Source organism: Botryllus schlosseri, chromosome 1 (genome assembly GCF_051294905.1).
Source record: "Botryllus schlosseri isolate E-star chromosome 1, Bs_hap1, whole genome shotgun sequence".
In the NCBI taxonomy this organism is placed as follows: Eukaryota; Metazoa; Chordata; class Ascidiacea; order Stolidobranchia; family Styelidae; genus Botryllus; species Botryllus schlosseri.
The window spans coordinates 11428180-11446168 of record NC_137236.1 but is presented as its reverse complement, the minus strand read 5'-3'; the positions used below and the strand labels follow the sequence as shown (position 1 = coordinate 11446168).

General features: G+C 40.1%; 1 protein-coding gene across 1 annotated transcript; it reads left to right on the top strand.

The window, feature by feature from the left end:
• The first annotated feature begins 84 nt into the window (after positions 1-84).
• Positions 85-14834, top strand: LOC145438697 (uncharacterized). The gene is made up of 4 exons (XM_080316047.1): positions 85-151; positions 3767-3919; positions 6848-6955; positions 13375-14834. The coding sequence occupies exons 1-4, from the start codon at positions 85-87 to the stop codon at positions 14832-14834; spliced, it is 1788 nt and encodes a 595-aa protein (XP_080172173.1).
• The last annotated feature ends 3155 nt before the right edge of the window (positions 14835-17989 follow it).

The window sequence follows — 17989 nt, the reverse complement described above, 5'->3', positions numbered from 1 at the left end:
TAGTAACCCGTTTCCACCAGGTCTATTCGTTGCTATGAGCTCGAATGCACGTCATAAAACGCCAAGTCATATAGTATGACAAGTATGGCTTTGGTGTTCCCAGACGGCATGCGCTGCTGCAACATCGTCAACCATGCAGGCTTGACCACGCGTTGGTTGATGAAAATTCCATACTTTTGACGAGATAAGGCGTTCGGATAGCCTATATACATGGATAAGACCGGAAGTGTTATTCAAAACTTGCCGTTATCCAAACATCTGCTTTCCCACAACTATTTCTGACTGCAGTCGCAGTGACATGAAAAGCCCAGTCACAGTGTGCCGAGTTGTAAGTCGGCAGCAAAAAGAGACGATAATAAAGTGCGCGTGACAGAGACTGCCCGAAAAGAGTGCATGAGAGAGTGCAAGAACGAACATTCAAGATACGAAGAAATGCATATTCATTGTACTGTATAACTTGTAATGCCGTGGAGCACAAAGCCCTAAACAGGCTATAAGCGCCACTGATGTTAATATTAATAATAATAATTTGGCGGGTCATAAGAATTCATCTCGCATGCCACAATTGGCACGCGTGCAAGGGATTGCCGACCCCCGGTTTAGACTGAGGATTGGGTTAGGGTACTGTATAACTTGTAATGCCATGGTGTACAAAGCATTAAACAGGCTATAAGCACCACTGATGTGAATAATAATAATAATAATAATAATTTGGGGGGCCATAAGAATTCATCTCGCATGCCACAATTGGCACGCGTGCTAGGGATTGCCGACCCCCGGTTTAGAGTGAGGATTAGGTTAGGGTTAGGATATATATTAGTGTTGATTTCGGGGTTAGGGTGCGGGTTAGGGTAAGTTTTGGCGTTGTGAAACCGTATGCCAAAGTGACGCATGCTAAAGCGTCACATGCTGATCTATCGTTTTTCATTGTGTCGGATACTCCTAATTCTGGCAACCATTTATTACGAGGTCCGCAAGTATTGATGGCTGTATAGAGAGACGCGGAAATTGTAAATCGATTTCATGCCAGACAGAAATCCGATTGTACCAAAGTAGTAATGTCAACCAGTTATTAACATCAGTACAATATGAATAGCAAGCAAGTTAGGTTTTTGCATTTAGGTTTTATTCAATTACAGTCGGTAAAAGCGAGTATAAAATTCTGGATGTAATTAGGAAAATAATTACCTTTTCAAATTTCACATGGGCAATAAATGGATAATTCAATTTGTGCGAAAATTTATTGACTCGACAGATTTAGCGTTGTTGGGAGAGGCCGTATATTATTTTATTTGTGTACCTTGTAGTCGATTTTTCTCAATACTCACCAACCTTTATACTTTGTGCCGACAGAAGGACTTTGTGTACAATCAAAAAAATAGTATATTGACCGGACCTTGCACGATCTATTCGCCCCGATTATTCAAATTTTACGAGTCTATGATCTCATATTTGCTGATACAATTGTTGTGATATGCAAAGTCCATTTCAATCGTTTAATATAGTTGCTAACGAATACTTCTGACGAGAGTCAACTGAAAATATTCATGTTTATTTCCACATTAAGTATATTATACAATTGTTTATTTATGTTTTGACGATGACGGATTATTATCGCTGAGACATTGTGTTTGAATTTATGATGCCATCGATAGAGGCGAGACCCTACCATTTGTATATGTCTCGTATCGAATACAAGTTTTGGACTCAAATCAAGATTCAATATCAGCGCTCATCTTTCGTCCTGGGTCCGATTTATGCCATCTGCGACATAGCCATACAGCGATATATTTCGTACAAACAGGTGTCGCGTAATTGAGAATGGTAGGACGTCTGGTTCACGTTCGTCCGGCTTGAAAACAGTAGCTGACAGAATTACTGGAAATAGTCTGATAAGTTGACACTGTTGCATATAAATCACATTTCTGTGTAATCAATGCTTTTTCGTTTATACAGTTTGTTCTTTTATACATATATTTACACTACGACCAACACGCCGTCAAAGTTTCCTGTTCATAAAATTATGGATGATTGTGGCAATATATCAGGTACTGCATACAAAATCCCAACATCAAAGGTTAAAAATGATATCAACTGGCATCAAAATAACCACATTTATGACGCAGGAAGAAGTGCGTACCCTTGCGTTTTCGGATGCATATGACAGCAGATTTGGATATCTAGAATATGATTCCCTTTGTGAAATTAGATTAGAATAGGAATTGTGGTTACACTGTTTTTTATATTAGACTAGAATTCTATTAATAGCTGCACAGGATTTTCCAAATTAAAATAGAATTAGAATTACTGAAGTTGCAAAAACATGGAATTGATTAAAGTTCAGTTGGTATCTAATTAAAGTTTATTCTCGTAAGCATGAGAACGGCAAATGTATGTACTTGTACACTGTACAGCAAGTTTGCCGCACTTTGCACTATACAGTTCTCCTGGAGCATTTTCATGAAAACCAGAACTTATATTTGGATTAAAATTAGAGCAAAGAAACATTTCACAGATTAAATCAGACTTAAACTACTGGCATTTCGCTATAATTAGTTTAATTAGATAATTATAATTATCTAGTCGTTCAAGGTTGAATCACAGCGTTCATGGTGATGGGTTGTGACTTCGTTCAGGTGGTGCAGCGTGTGGTATATCTGTGGTAATCACAGGACACGCACAGCGTGATTTGATCCCGATGGTGAGGACATCGGAAATGAATATTATTTAATGAAGCATTTAATTGTGAGCTCAAGAAATATTTCCCGGCTATAGATGTAATATAGACTCATCCATCCATCGACCCACCCACTCAACATTTATTATCGTCTAGGTACGCCCCTGAGCAATATGCAACAAAATTATATTGTCAGGACATTGACAGACATATGAATTTGTCGATTTCCATTCCCGCCAAATTTGGCAGAATTCAGCGGCTATGTACAATAAACATTCTACAGAGTGCCTGTCTAAAGAAAAGGAAGGTCATGATGAGGCGCTAGAAATATGTTGCTTCAAATAGCTGTGTATGCAGATGATTATTACACACATCGTAAAATTGTGATTTACTATTGTAGCGATTCACCCGTGACCCGAAAAAAAATCGCATTTATAAATATTTGAATAAAATTGTTGTTATATTTCTACTTGGTATAGAGTAAACAATCATCAGATATAGACAGCAATCCGGAGGACAAATGCATGATGTCGTCATAAAAGCTTTAGTGTTGTAATTTTGCAGCTAGCACTCTAGCAGGCATTTGACGTGCAACCTCCTACATGGGATGTGATAGTAAATTTCAATGAGTATAGTTTCTGTTTTAAGAGCAATATTTGTGTAAATTGTTACTTTTCAAATCGAAAAAATATACGTGGCACTTGAATAGGCCTATTGTCGAATCCTGAAAATCCGAAAATCCGACTCGGACCGTACAAGATATTGTCGCGGACCGCGTGTAAGTTATGTACCATTGTACCTCCAAGAACCAGCTAGTTCTTTCTTTTTAAGCGCCCCATCATTTACTAGTGTACCAAGTGTATTCAAATAACGTGCCTCGGAATTCCAGCAATCCTGCATATCAGGAGGTATCTACATGGAAATTGAATGAGCCAAAGATACTTATCATTGGCGAATTTCTATTGGATTATCACTTTTGGAGCTGAGATACTTGGTTTCAGCAGCTCCATATATTTTGGCATAAGTGTGTCATTTAAAATATTAATCTGTGGGCAGATCATTTCAGCAGAATTTTTGTCTTATTTAAAGGGTCCGCAGCCCTCGCCGAAGCCGACTATGTCCAACAAAACATTGCGAACGCAACCATCAATGTTGTAGGGGGAAATCAGATCTATGAAACCGCTACTGAGATGGAGCGCACACCTGCAGATGAAAATGCGAGAAGATCGCATAGAGAGGGAGGTATGTTCACCAGAGTTTCCTAGGTGACGTGAGCCCTAAAGATTACTGGGACGCAACAGTCGGTAATGTTATAATTCTGTGTTTATTCAATATCAATTCCCATCACCGGGATGGTGGTCATCCTACCAATAAGCGATTTATTAGGCTGCAGATGTAGCAAAAGAGCTGCGCAAGAAGCAGCAATCACAACGTCGGCACCATGATAGAAGTGTGGCGTAGTTTTCTCTTAGTGTTCACGAGAGTAGGGATCAAGTCACTACCTTCGAGTCTCAAGTCTGTTCGAGTCATTGACCATTTTGATTCGAGTCAAGTCACTCGGTTTTTGGAGGTGGCTCGAGTCAAGTCCCAGAGTCATGTCGAATTTTAGAAGTTCGAGTCATGATTCGAGCCATTACATTTCGCAAGATGATTGGAGTAGCCTACAGATTGATTTTCTCATAATTATGAATTGCCTGACGAAATTGAGTTAATTACATCTTCAATTGGACGTTTCATGGCTCACATATAAGTAGAATAACTAGGCCACCTTGGTAACTGTCCGCCAAATAGATAATAAAAAGTTTGAACAAATCGATATCATGCAACACACTATCCACCTATACCAGGGGTCCCAACCTTTTTATGGTCGCGACTCCAAACTTCGATTTAATAATATGTTGCCTGACCCCACCTCTCAATCTGGCGTTCTGATTACTAAAAAATACAGTCGGCCCCTTCGCCCTAAACTACTTACGATCTCGTCAACCTACTTCAATCAAGAATATAGCAACGTCTTTTAGAATGATTTCTATCTATATCCATTCGAAGTGAAATTCTGCGTCATGTGAAATATAGATAATTATCTACAAGTTATTCGGTCACGCCGAGCGTGTGTGTATGTATAATACTGTTAACACATGTAGCACTAGCTTGAAGGAAAAATTACCGTCCTATTGATTTCAAGAGGTGGTCAGTAACGAAGTACTTCTACTTTTTCGAAGTACTCAAGTAGTTTTCCTCTACTTCTGCTACGTACTCAAGTGGATCCTTTTTTTTCGCTACTTCTACTTTGTAATATTTTGTCAACTACTTACTTACTTTTCGCTACTTTCAGTTTGTCAAGTAGAAGTAGTTTAATCCCCTCAAAAGAAAGATAGCCTAAGGAATTTCGGGGCTGTTTTCACGTGGTACCAACATTTAATTTTCATAAAATCATGTAATTCCCAGAATTTTCGTTGCGCTTCGCGCCAGTTGATATACTTAGACCCTCCCATAGATAAAATACCACTAGTCTACAACAGCGTAAGCCAGGGGTTCTCAACTTCCCCTGTATAACGGGCCGCATTTTAACAGCAAATGACGCTGCGGGCCGCAGAAATTTATTACCATGTATTTGTGGGCTACTATTAAATTAGGCTACTCTAGCCTATTTACCAGTCGTATTCGGGCCGGTATGCACCTTTTAAACCGTTCCAACAGAGAACTGAACTCTCTGTTTCAAAGCGGGAGCTGGAGCGAGCATGTATAAAATCACGGTAACTTTTTCGTGACAAAGGCCACTATCACATTGAGCTCTCAGTGATATCAGAAGAACTTTAGCGTTCGGGGTCATTTCTGAGCAAACCAAACAACCCTTCTACTTTCATTCCATGGCGGAGGCCCTTCACCATCAGTTACAGAAGTTAGCTTTTTCAAGTTGATGTTTTTCGCTGTCCCCCTTCCCACGTTTGCCAAATCAGTATTTTCTATGAAAATATGTCCACTCCGATAAAAGGCTCCCAGATAGATAGCTATGCAATGTCTGTTGTGTCGGTGAATTCCTCCAATGCTAGGATAATGTAGTCTACGAGACAACGTGTTTCAGAACATTCTATAAATGATCGACTGACATTGCTGTTACTCTTTTTGGCCTAGGTTGAACCAAACAACTGTAGCTTCGACATATGTCAGGTAATGTTGTCATTGCTGCTAAGTTGCTGCGGCAAATACTCGCAGAGTTTTATTGAAGTCACACCTTCTCTAGCAGATTTTGTGGGTTTAACCCTGCAATTTTGAACGATGTGTATGTAACATCGTCAGCAATTTTACAATGCCTCGAAATATAGATTGCTTGACACCTAGTTAACATTTGTTTAACTGTCGCGGTATCGTTTTAAGCTTCTACGCTTCGTTACGACTTAGAAAAACTGTTTTTCGTCAAGTATGACGCATCAGATTTCCATTTATATCTGAAAATGCAAATTAATTGTTCCACGCAGAGTTACAAACTCAGTTCTCGCCGTTTAATTTCCCTTTCCTTGTTCTTGTTTCCGTCCATACCAATCTAAACTCGAGCATATGTCAAAAAAACAGAACACAACAAAAATGAGTAATCAAATGAAATAGAGACGGTGCGATATGAGATCTAAGCAGCTCAATTAATGTGCAAAAATACCGTGTCACTCAGTAATAATTGCGCTCATAATGAAAGACCTCACGGGCCGCAAAATAAACGTCTGCGGGGCGCATGCGGCCCGCGGGCCGCGGGTTGAGAATCCCTGGCGTAAGCTATAATCAATACTTTTGCGGTCAATTTATTTGCGGCTTAGCGACAGAGGCTGAGTGAAACAAGGCTGTGCAGTGTGCACTGTGTAGTGTGCAATCGTGGAATGGCTGGCTGCTCGCGCACATCACATCAGGGTGTCGAAAACATGTACGTAAGGTAGAGCGAACTAGTTGACACCGATTACTGGATGACTCGAAAAATTTTGAGACGCCGAGACAAGTCAAGTCATTTTTTCAAACTGACTCGAGTCAAGTCATCTGAAAAAGTGGACTCGAATCTGATTCGATTAAAGTCATGACTCGAGTCGTCCCCACACTGGTGTCATCACCACCTTGAGAACACGCTAGTTTCAATGTAAACACGAGTGATTGTAAATTGTAATATTATAATATACTTCATGAAAGGTACAGGCGCGTTGGCACAAGGCCACCACGTGAATCAGGAATTCGTCAACGCAAACGTTAACGTGGTTGCTGGAAATCAGTTTAATTACACTATTCACCAGACTCCAGGTATGTGATATGAATTTACGATATTGTTGGGATTCGTCGATACGTTACGATCAGAGATCGGATTCAGCCGGTTCATACCGGATCTATAGAACCGTCTCACTGAATTTTATGCGACCTGCGAACCGGATAGCATTACTGGTAGGGATGGTTTGAACTTGAGGTTCAGGTTCGCGTTCTGGGTGAGAACCTTAGAAAGTTAGAGGTTCACGTTCACAAACGAACCTTGGTAGGTTCTGCACTGTGAACCTTTTTCATGTATTACATTTTTTCACGTCATTATATCATTATTGACTTAAATTCTTTGCTTTTAAACTTCGGACCACTGCATGCAAGGCGATGACAGCATAAAAATATTAAGAATGAAAGAGCATTCACCTTGCCAATGTCAAAAGTTTAATTGCTTTGTTACAAAGGTTTGCTCGAAATATTCAGCTTTCGTATTGCGAATATTTAGTGACTCTCTGCTGTGAGCTTCACCCGCAATCACACAACATCGCGAACGAAATACACTACATGTAGGTACTAGGTAGTCAGCGAATGATGCTTATTCAACCGATCATTGAAATTAATATAAAGAGTCCGTCGATGTCTAAGGTAAAAGAATCCAGTGGGCGTACGGGATCCAACTAGATTTAATATGTTTATTGTTCCATGAAGACCAAATATGTGCGATTGGGGTGTTGGCTACTGTATAACTTGTTTATGGGGTAACACCGGTAGCAAGTATAGAAACCCGTCTTATGCTGTGCTCAATATCGATGTAGCAATAGTCAGACGTCGAATACATTGTTCGGTCTGGATTCGACCGTTCATGCGTAAGCTTATATTCCCTTGCAAGTTCTGGTCGAAATGGTTGGCAAAGCGACCAAAGATTTTGATTTTATGGGATTATTATAGCCTTTGCTTCAGTTGATACATTTGGTGACGTTTAAAATCTCAGCATGTAGCCTACTTCAGCATTGTGGCATAATGCGGTCTGAGCCGTCGCGAGGTCTCGTGTACATTAATATTAAATTAAAATATTATTGAAATGTGTGGTTGGAATCAGGACCGTAACTGCCGCACCCCAAACCCCCAAATAGTGGGAGGGGAAGCTCGAAGGGGGCCCAAAATTATTTCGTGAATTAACATGAATTATAGAGTATTTTTTATTAAATTTATGCAACTTTTTCAAAAAATTTTCGCATTGCGCGCGATTTAATCTTCCTGATTTGTTGATTGTTGGGTACCCTTTCTCAAGAAAAAATACGCATGATTTATAGAAATGGGCATTTCGGCGTCGGCCATTATCGCGCCGCGACGCAACAAGACATATGAAGTTTTAGACCCGGTAACATGCGAGAAGTGGGTCAGAACGATCGGCAGCGAGAAACCTTGGCCGAAAAGGACTGCCCTTATGCTGACTGAAAACTTCGATATAAATACATATATGTTTAATTGTCCATATAGGCGCTAAATGGCTGGCGCCGAATGTTCCCATTCCAAGCAATCTGAACCCCACAAGACAAATGCCATCCCGCAGGGAACAATTAGTTGCCCGTGAAGAAATACCAATTTGAAATCGGGTGCTTCTTTTTGTTTAACGTAAGGCCTTGGTAGCTTTTACACTCTATTTAACGTCCACTTGGGACTGAATAATAACTTTATTAGTTATTAGTTTAGTCAAAGTGCGTTTCGGTGATTTCAACGACGAAGTGCTGTTACGGTCCTGGTTGGAATTACCGTGAAGTCATGAGGTTCACGTTTGCGTTCACACAGAACCTTTCAAAAAGGATACAGTTCAGACAAACCCGAAACTTTCAGGGGTTCACACCATCCCTAATTTCTGGTTACTTTATCAACAACTTTTTCCAACAGAACCGGCTGAAAACCGTGACATTCGTGATAGAACGAACTGATAATCTGAATCCGATGGCTGGTAGCGTTTATACAATCGTAACAGAGATATCTGTTCAAATACATTTCTATAGCACTATCTTTCATATTTCTTCATCGCTGAATGATACTGTCCTTAGGAACTACTTCGTTACATTTATGATCCATCGACGACGGATTTTAACGTATTGGCTTACGATTTATTGTTATTTATTCCGACAAAACACATTGGTATCTCATAAACAGTGAAGCCGTGCCTATTTATTCAGACGCAACTCTAGAAACTGATCATACCTCTAAGGTTGATATGCACAATAAAAAGAAACTACTTTCCCTGTTGCCCTACCTCGCCCAGACATTGCTTCATTGATCATTTGCTACCATCGTTTAATTTTTATTCTATTTTCCTATTTTAACTAAACATTTTTTGCAGCCAGACTGTTCAAAGTCAAGTGTACCTGTTTGATGCTGGTGTGATCAGACTAGATGACCTTCACGGTCTTATCGATCATTCCTATCTAATACCGAATACTGTGCATGCATATTTTCTGTACCACCATCACTGCCGTTTGTTATGTATTTTGGTTGGATGAAAATAAAGACTCTCTCTCTCTTGGAGCCGTTAATTCATCGGTACTCGGTCCCAAGAACAGTCCCTGGACAGTTAAGTTGATGGAGAAAATGACAGGTATGGATTTCGCGTTCCTTCGCAGCTGTGCAACGACTGAAAAGTCACAATATTATATTCTCAAATCAATGTATTGACTTTTATCGAATGAGAATAAAAATCAAAATGTAATATAACGAATCTCCCGACGACCAACTTTTATAGATAAAGCCCAACAAACGCAATATTAATTATTGCTTTATTATTACCCGATGACGATGACTAAATTGCTAGCAGGCGGTTAAACGAGTTGGCTAGATATCTTATCTAAAACGGCCATTCTGCTAAAGTTTTATCAGTTATGAAGCGAGATTGCTTCACATCATCAATCCTCAGAGCTGACAAAATCCCAAAGTAGACTGTTATCAGTCATGTTGCAAATTTAGAGGTTTCGCGGATCGCTTGAAATGATTCGTGGGCCCCCGTTCAGAATCTCTGCGTTAGGCCGTGGTCCGGTAGTCTCCTTATCGTCATATCCCAAAATACAACCAGAATGCTGGCAATCCCGATGGATAGATTGATGACATGGAAATTCATCATGACTGATGATGAGAGAATTCTCTACTATGGAATTCGGACTATACGCTGAGCAATAACTATGAACTGTAGGCAAATCGCGCAGAGGGCTAATGTTTTTTTTTCAGTTGACCACAGCTTCGCGCCCTCTTCAGATGCTTTCACGCCCCCAAGGGGGACGCGCCCCCAGTTTGTGAACCGCTGTCTTAGGGGAATCAACTACTATATAAATAGTTGCCAGGAATCGCCAACCCGGAGTACACATCAAGCTGCACTGTTTCAAAAGGAATGTAACGTGAATGTATTCTCTGCCTTCAAGCCAATGGCTGAACCGGCAAAAATGTTTCTTAGAATCGCGCCTAATATGGAATGGTAACGGTTTGTCGGTAGCTGCAGAAAGTTCGGAGTGCCGTATCAGCGGTAAAGTTACCATTTTATTCACTTGAAATGGTGAAAGGCTCAAACAATTACAACTTCGCTAGAGTGGTTGTGCAATGCGTACGTCTGCATATCGATTCATCTTCATGACAGCATCATATACGCTGTGTTGTACCCTTTGATAGAACTCAATACGATGGGCTCCTAGGCTTTTAATAACATAAAAGTAAGGTTGTGTATCTGAGTTAACGTATGTACAACGAACAGAAGCGACACCGCAGAATAGTCCCGACGTGAAGGTAATCAGAGGCGATCAGTATAAACACCCACTAGTGGTCAAAAGGAACTGAATCACCACACGCTGTGTCGAGTTCCAGTGATGGCATACCTATGAATCGTTCAGTTACACGTTCCGCAGCACCACTTGTAGGTAGCTCTTACATAGTTACTGTTGGAAACTGCTTTCATCCATTCTAGTTCTTGAAAAGCTCATGCGGACGGGCCATATTTCAATATTTTCACGACACCTCGTAATACTGCATTAAAAAAAGCAATTCCAAACACGCTCTGTACTTTTAGATTAAGTAACTCGCCACTAGTAATCAATTTCCAAAACCCTACTTCGATTCCTCATTTATTTCCGCGATTCGAACTCGCCGCACACATTCATGTTTCTAACCGAGAAAACTTGCATGACTATAAATAAATAAATAAATCGGACACAGACTTACTTGCTCAAGCTTGGCGAAATAGGGTTGTCCAAAATTTGGAAAATCTTAAAAAGTCCCTGTGATTGTTTCTCATTCTATAGATTATTGATAAAAAACAACAATTAGCCCGAAAGAAGCTCACAGGAAAGCCGTTAAGATTTCGGGCAAAGCGTTTGAAAGTAGAATGGGCGTGCCACCGACCATAGAACGGCTAGAAGACTAGTAATCACATAACCACGGCTCTTGATTGGCTAATCGACTATGCTTCAATGATCACGGCTGCAACAGCTTGCTGATTAAGTGTCCAAGCATTCTGCTACCGGCCGGGGTTCTACAAGCTCATTGTTGGTAGGTTCGCAGATGATGATTTAAGAGTAATTCAGAACATGTTGAGGTATGAAATACACGATGAACAAACAGCAGTGTCTCACAAAACCTTTTACAGCATGACTGCTTTATTGTGAAGTAAGCAGCTGTAGCCTACATGCCGTGTTTTCATCACGGAAAAGCCAAGGCGCTTATGCAAGTGGTGAACGAATTCCCCGTTTAAGAAGGATCCATCATCAGTGAATACAAATATAAAGCTTGACTATAACACTATACTATATGTGATCTTATTGGACCCAAGTTGTAGTATATAGTTGAAGTTTTGAAGGTTCTAGGGATCGACTGAATCGGCCGGTTATGCTGGGCAGTTATACTTACAGCAAATTGAATTCACTTATAAGAGTTGTCAAAGTCCTTAATGATGCTGCAGAAAAGAGGTGTAAGGTAAGCACAGGCTATGCTGGATATGATATCCAAACTGTGCTGGATACTATATGCAGCATAGTCTGTGCTTTTCTTTACACCTCTTTTCTGCGCTGTCATTAAGGACTTTAACAACGCAACAAGTGCATTCAATTTGCTGTAAGCATCTGATAAGTGCCAAGCATAACCGGCTGATTCCGCCGATCCACAGAGCATTCAAAACGTCACCTATATACTACAGCTTCAGCCCAATAAGATAACACAAAGTATAGTGTCATTGTTAAGCTTTATATATTTGTATTCACTGATGGTGGATCCGTACTGAAACGGAGAATTCGCTCAACACTTGCAGAAGCGCCTTTGCTTTTTCTCGATGAAAACACGACATGTAGCCTTCAGCCGTTTCCTTCACAATACATCAGTCATGCTGTAAAAGCTTTTGTGAAGCAGGTGTTGTTTGTTCATCATGTATTTCGTAACTCAACATGTCCTGAATTAAACTTAAATCATCCCCTGCCAAACTACGACATATGAGCATGGATTAGGATTAGGATTTGTAAAAACAGGATTTGTGTTAAATAATGTCGGATTTGGATTGGATTAGGATTAGAGATTTTTTTCTGAACGGATTAGGATGGATTTACCGATTTTCTAGGAGATTGATATGACGTGTGGCGAATGGCGACAAACTTTAGTCATATCAGTTAATAATGTACTTATGGAACACTACACTATGGTATACTCGGTGTCGATGAGCAATTGAGCATGTGAGGTACAGCCCTATGCCAAGCTATCTTAAATCAAGAGGACTGTTGGTTTTGAAAGAGAATTTCCTTGCATAAATTAGCATTTTTTCTGAATTAATAATTGGAATCGGATTAGGATTGGACATGGAGTTGAATATACAAAAGTTCTGGATTAGGTTTTGTATTAGGATTTGAAGTTTCGGATTTTGATTGGATTAGGACATAGAAATTCCAAATCCGCTCATCTCTGCAAACTACTAACAATGCGGACTCAGAATCCCCGAAGGTAGCAGACTACTTGAAAACCTAACCAGCAAGCTGCTGCAGCCGTGATCATTGAAGCATAGCCGATTAGCCAATCAAGAGCCGTGGTTATTTGATTACTAGTCTTCTCGCCGTTCTATGGTCGGTGGCACGCCCATTCTTGAGCAGCTACTTTCAAACGCTTTGTCCGAAATCTTAACGGCTTTCCTGTAAGCTTCTTTCGGGCTAATTGTTTTTTTTTTATCAATAATCTATAGAATGAGACACAATCACGGAGACTATTTGAGATTTTCCAAATTTTGGACAAACCTAGGCGACATATATCAACTTTTATAACGGGATCAAATCGTCCTTTACAAACTGACTTAGGCAAGTGACTCACTTGTCTTAGCCCCGCCCCTCCGCCGCCATTAGGCTAACCTTTTTTAATCCCACCTTAAGACCTGACCGCAAGCTCAATGCTTAAAACTTTATTTCGATCTGTGTGATTCGCAAAAATATGTTAATGTTTAGGCAAATATCTCGCTGCATTTACGGAGAAAATCAAGCATCTCTCGTGGAATAATGTGCAGGGTCAAGTTTTGGAATCGTATGAAGCTTTATCAGAACCAGACGTGGAATTTTATCCCCAATTGAAAACAGGATTCGAATTATACAAAGGCGAATATTTGCCACAAGAAGGATTCAGCGCTCACTGCAAACCGAAAAGTGGAAGTTTTATAGATTACAAAGCTTGTCTACAGCGCATCCAAGAAAATCGCGCGGGTCCGTCCGCTATTATAGGACAACCGGGAAGTGGCAAGACCGTCATGATGAAAAGATTAGCAAAGGAGTTGATCATTGCAAATAACCTTCAAAGTCAAAAACGTTCTACATGGAAGAAATTTGTTAAAGTGTTCCGAAATGAAACTACATTTACACAATATCATGTCGTAATGCACATGAATATCAGAGATATTCCAAACCAGGAGAGTATTACATTAGCTAATGTTATATTCAGTCCGATCGTAACTAAGTTGTCAGTACATGAACTAGCATATGGTTTGAAGGCTATAATTGACGGGGCAATCAAAATTATTATGTTCTTCGATGGATTGGATCAAGCCACATGGGATCCAATATGCGACAGAAAAATTGAGCCATGGGAAGTTTCAAACACGCCTACGATATTTGGTAACATTCTGGCAGGGAATCTGCTACCTAACGTTCCTATCATCATATCATCTAGAGAACATTCAGTAGCCGGCCTGACTAAAGAGATGCGACCTAAGTTTATAGCGGCCTTGGTAGGATTCAGTGAAGATGAAGCAGAGAAAATGTATTGCGAATTGATGGGACGTCATTCAAAAGAGGATTGGCATGAAATGAAGTTATCCAACCCAGCTATGCACTACATGTGTCTGACACCATTGTTTCTGGTATTTTACATGATAACAAGAAAACAGGCTTCATCGAGCCCCCCTAATTGCGCTTCCGGGGTGATGGTTGCCATAATACAAATTTTATTGGAATGTGAGAATACAAGAAACCTCAACGACGCCATTGAAGTATTCGATGTCATCAACAAGTTGAAGGTAATGGCATTCAACGGTACCATGAACCAGAAGGTCACATTCACCAATGAAGATCTATCCAACTATAGCCTTAAATACAGCGATATCAGTGATATTATCATCAAAATTCCGGGACTGATGATTCTTGGCCAGAAAATACTTGCTGGAATGTATAGATATTTTTTCAGTCATCAAACTCTTCAAGAAGTGTTAGCGGCATTTTTCGTGGTGGAAATGAGACTGGATGATTTCAAGCGAATTGTGGATTGTGAATTCTGCAAACCCTACTGGGCCGTTGTTCGCAATTTCACGGCTGGTATTCTGAAAAATGAGAGCGTGAGAACAAATATGATCGCTCAAATTCTCAAGAAAGGTCAGTACAATTTTTTGGACTTAAAAGATGTTGATGTGGCTGAATGAGCTAAACCAGTGATTCCCAACCGCGGCTGTCAGAGCCGCATGTGGCTCCAAGCTAGACTTTTAGCGGCTCTGATTGACCTCCGAATATAGCACAAAAATATATTAGACAGTTGTTGTTTGTTTCCATGAATAGTTATAGTCAATTTCTGTATATGAATGCTAAAATAGCCGCCAAAGGTCGCTTCTAAAAACAGGGAAAGAGAATTCTTGCAGACTAGAGTCAACAGATGGATGAATACCTGTGAGACAAGGATATATCTTGCCTTCTGCTGGTCATAGACCTTTATAGATCGTCTCTGTGATGAGTAAATTTCGACACGATTTCACTGATAGTAAAGTGCTGACGGCTCATAGTCAAGTGTAAAATTGCAACATTCTATTACTGATACTACTCAGCGTATAATTCCCCTCAAACTTGTAGGGCCTACATTAAGTGCTGGAATGTATGAAAACTGAAGAGCTATCACTACGGCGTTTTTTCTTATCTAAAAAACGAAAGATTTTGACCTAAAAAATCAAAATCTTGACATTGTTTGACCCTAAAAATCTTAGTTTCGTCCAAATTTGATCTAACGTATGCAAATTAGGTGTTTACCCACATAATGTTAGAATCGTACTACATATCTTGATTTCTAGTTGAAAGTGTCTGTCCTTACAAAGTAGTTTAACCTGAAAAAAACACCTTTTTTGCCTCAAAAACTGACAAATTTTTACATGGAAAAACTTCATTTTACCGAAATCTGGCACAATGAAGAATTCCAGTAGTTACATTACGCATTATGGGTGAAATAAAAAAGAATTGCACTACAACTAAAGATACTTTCCTACGTTCTCTAGTAGAAAGTGTCTGTCCCTACTAAGTAGCCTGTAGTAGCAGTTGTTAGCTGACAACATTGAAGTTGTGTGTAGGCCCACGCTGCTGGTGACAAACAGTGTTGCTTCATTCTGGCAATGGTGTCTACATCACAATTGTTCACCATGCGCTTCTTGATATAAGAACCATGCAATGCCCACGCACTCATGCTCCAGTTGAGATATTGCGATACGCTTGCCGGATCCAGATAAATCCGATTTTACCAGACGCGTCTCTTCAAGCCGCATATGACGGTACCCGAACGGTGATACAGGGACCAGTGAAACGGATTCTATACCCCGGTTACTCATATCTCCGTAAGGAAGCGTTGCAGAACTCTGAGAATAGCGTTTTCGAAATGTGCACTGAGTCTGGCAACCATTGAAAATAGGTCGAAATTTCGCGTTTTTTTGAACGCCGACACCGACACCACATCTAATCGTATCGGGTCGTATCGTAAATCGGCGTAAGCGGCGCGTTAAGACGAGCGCGACGGTATCAATAGCACAGGGGTGAGCAATTATTTTTCTCCGCGGCCAAATGAGAAGCAGAAATATGTTGGCGGGCCAAGTCAGAAATTCTAGAATATCAAGCGTATTGATTTTATTTCTCAATTGGGAGCAGTGATTTACACGAATTTGTGCTCAGTGGATGTGTTGATATTGGGGAATGACAAAGTGACGGTTAATTACTAGGGCCATTTAAAGTCAATAAAGTCATATTTTTTTCTATGCATCAGTAAGTCGTGAAATCAATTTTAACGCGAAAACCGCATCCCTATGGGGTATATTAAGAAAGTTATAAAGTCATATAAAGTCATATTTTGCTGGTTAGGTCATAAAAAGTTATAAAGTCATATTTTTAGTATAGTTTAAATAAAAAGTAACAATTTAAGGGGTGAAGCAATCAAGCACTAAGAAACTAAGGCAGTTACTCGTTGGGGTAGCTGGTCGAATGCTGCTCAATATTATGCCGAGACGTAGGAAGGTGAAGTTATTGTAAAGAGCATCAAAAATTCAGTCAACTATCCAAAGTTGACTATTCAGTCAATTTGCCTCCAATATAACAATATTTCAAACTTAATACTGAAAATGGAAAATTATAGCCTACGAGCGAGATAGTGTCCGGCTTATCGAGCGGTAGGTCGTGGGTTCGATCCCCGGTCGGGTCATACCAAAGACTCGAAAAATGGTATCCGCAGCTATCCTGCTAGGCGCTCAGCAATCACGGATAGCATGGAGGAGAAAAAAAAACGGGGGCGCAGACTAGATGACCTCATGGGGCCGTATCGCAACTCCGTCGCCATAGCATCTCGATGGTGCATATCTCTCTCTCTCTCTCTCGTACACCGTCAACCTGATGTGATGTTGTAATGGAAAGGTATAGCTTACGACTCTACGTACACGCCCATGCTGATCTAAATGCCCTTGATTTCGGAAAAGATCCGCTTGAGCTCAAAAATTACATAAGAAGCAAATGGACAAAAACGATGTGAAAAAAATTATGGAGCTACAAAGACGAAACATTTCACCATCGCTTTATGCAAAACTACAGAGGTGTCAACCCACATCAGCGTCTGTGGAGCGCTCATTTTCCTTACTAAAGTCATTTTACGTCCAAATCGTAACTTCAAAGACTCTAACATTCCGCATTACATGAAACTATACTACGACAATGGCTGCAAATAAAAATGGATGTGTTATGTTGCGATTGCTTTACTCCTTAGTTCCGTGAGTGACGTTGTTCGCATGTAAAAATACACGATTTTCACATAAAGTCATATAAAGTCATATTTTCCGAAAAATAAAGTCATATTATGGATTTTTTAAGGTTATATAAAAATGGCCCTATTAATTACCCAAAAAAATATTTGTTTGCCGTAATATTTTGAAACTATGTTAAACATGATACATTTTAAAGTCTCTTTAAACCCCTATCCGCGTTTTTCTATCAATACATTAAAATGTATTTGGAATGGCGGAAACAACCCGTCGTCATCCCCCCAAACGTTGGTCTTGCCCCCTCCATAGAGTTCTAAACCAAGCTCCTGGGGGCTTCACCCCAAGATCAGCCCCCATCAAGATGCACGATGCACGTGATGTCTTGTATACAGTACACTAATTGGCAAGGGTAATGCCCTAATCGCGAGAAGCGCAGAATTTTTATCATGTTTCATGATTCAATTGATTAATAATATTGGTCATTGCATATATATTGCAATATTTTTTAACCTCTCTCAACCCACGTAGTGGCCTACTTAGTTTTACCGCTGGAGCTGAGTGAGGTACTGTCTTGGAAATAT

Excerpts from the sequence above, each read along its gene's own strand:
- LOC145438697 (XM_080316047.1), top strand. The coding sequence starts at position 85 with ATGGCTTTGGTGTTCCCAGACGGCATGCGCTGCTGCAACATCGTCAAC. Across the intron at positions 3,920-6,847 it reads AAGATCGCATAGAGAGGGAG|GTACAGGCGCGTTGGCACAA; the intron begins GTATGTTCACCA and ends ACTTCATGAAAG. Across the intron at positions 6,956-13,374 it reads CACTATTCACCAGACTCCAG|GCAAATATCTCGCTGCATTT; the intron begins GTATGTGATATG and ends GTTAATGTTTAG.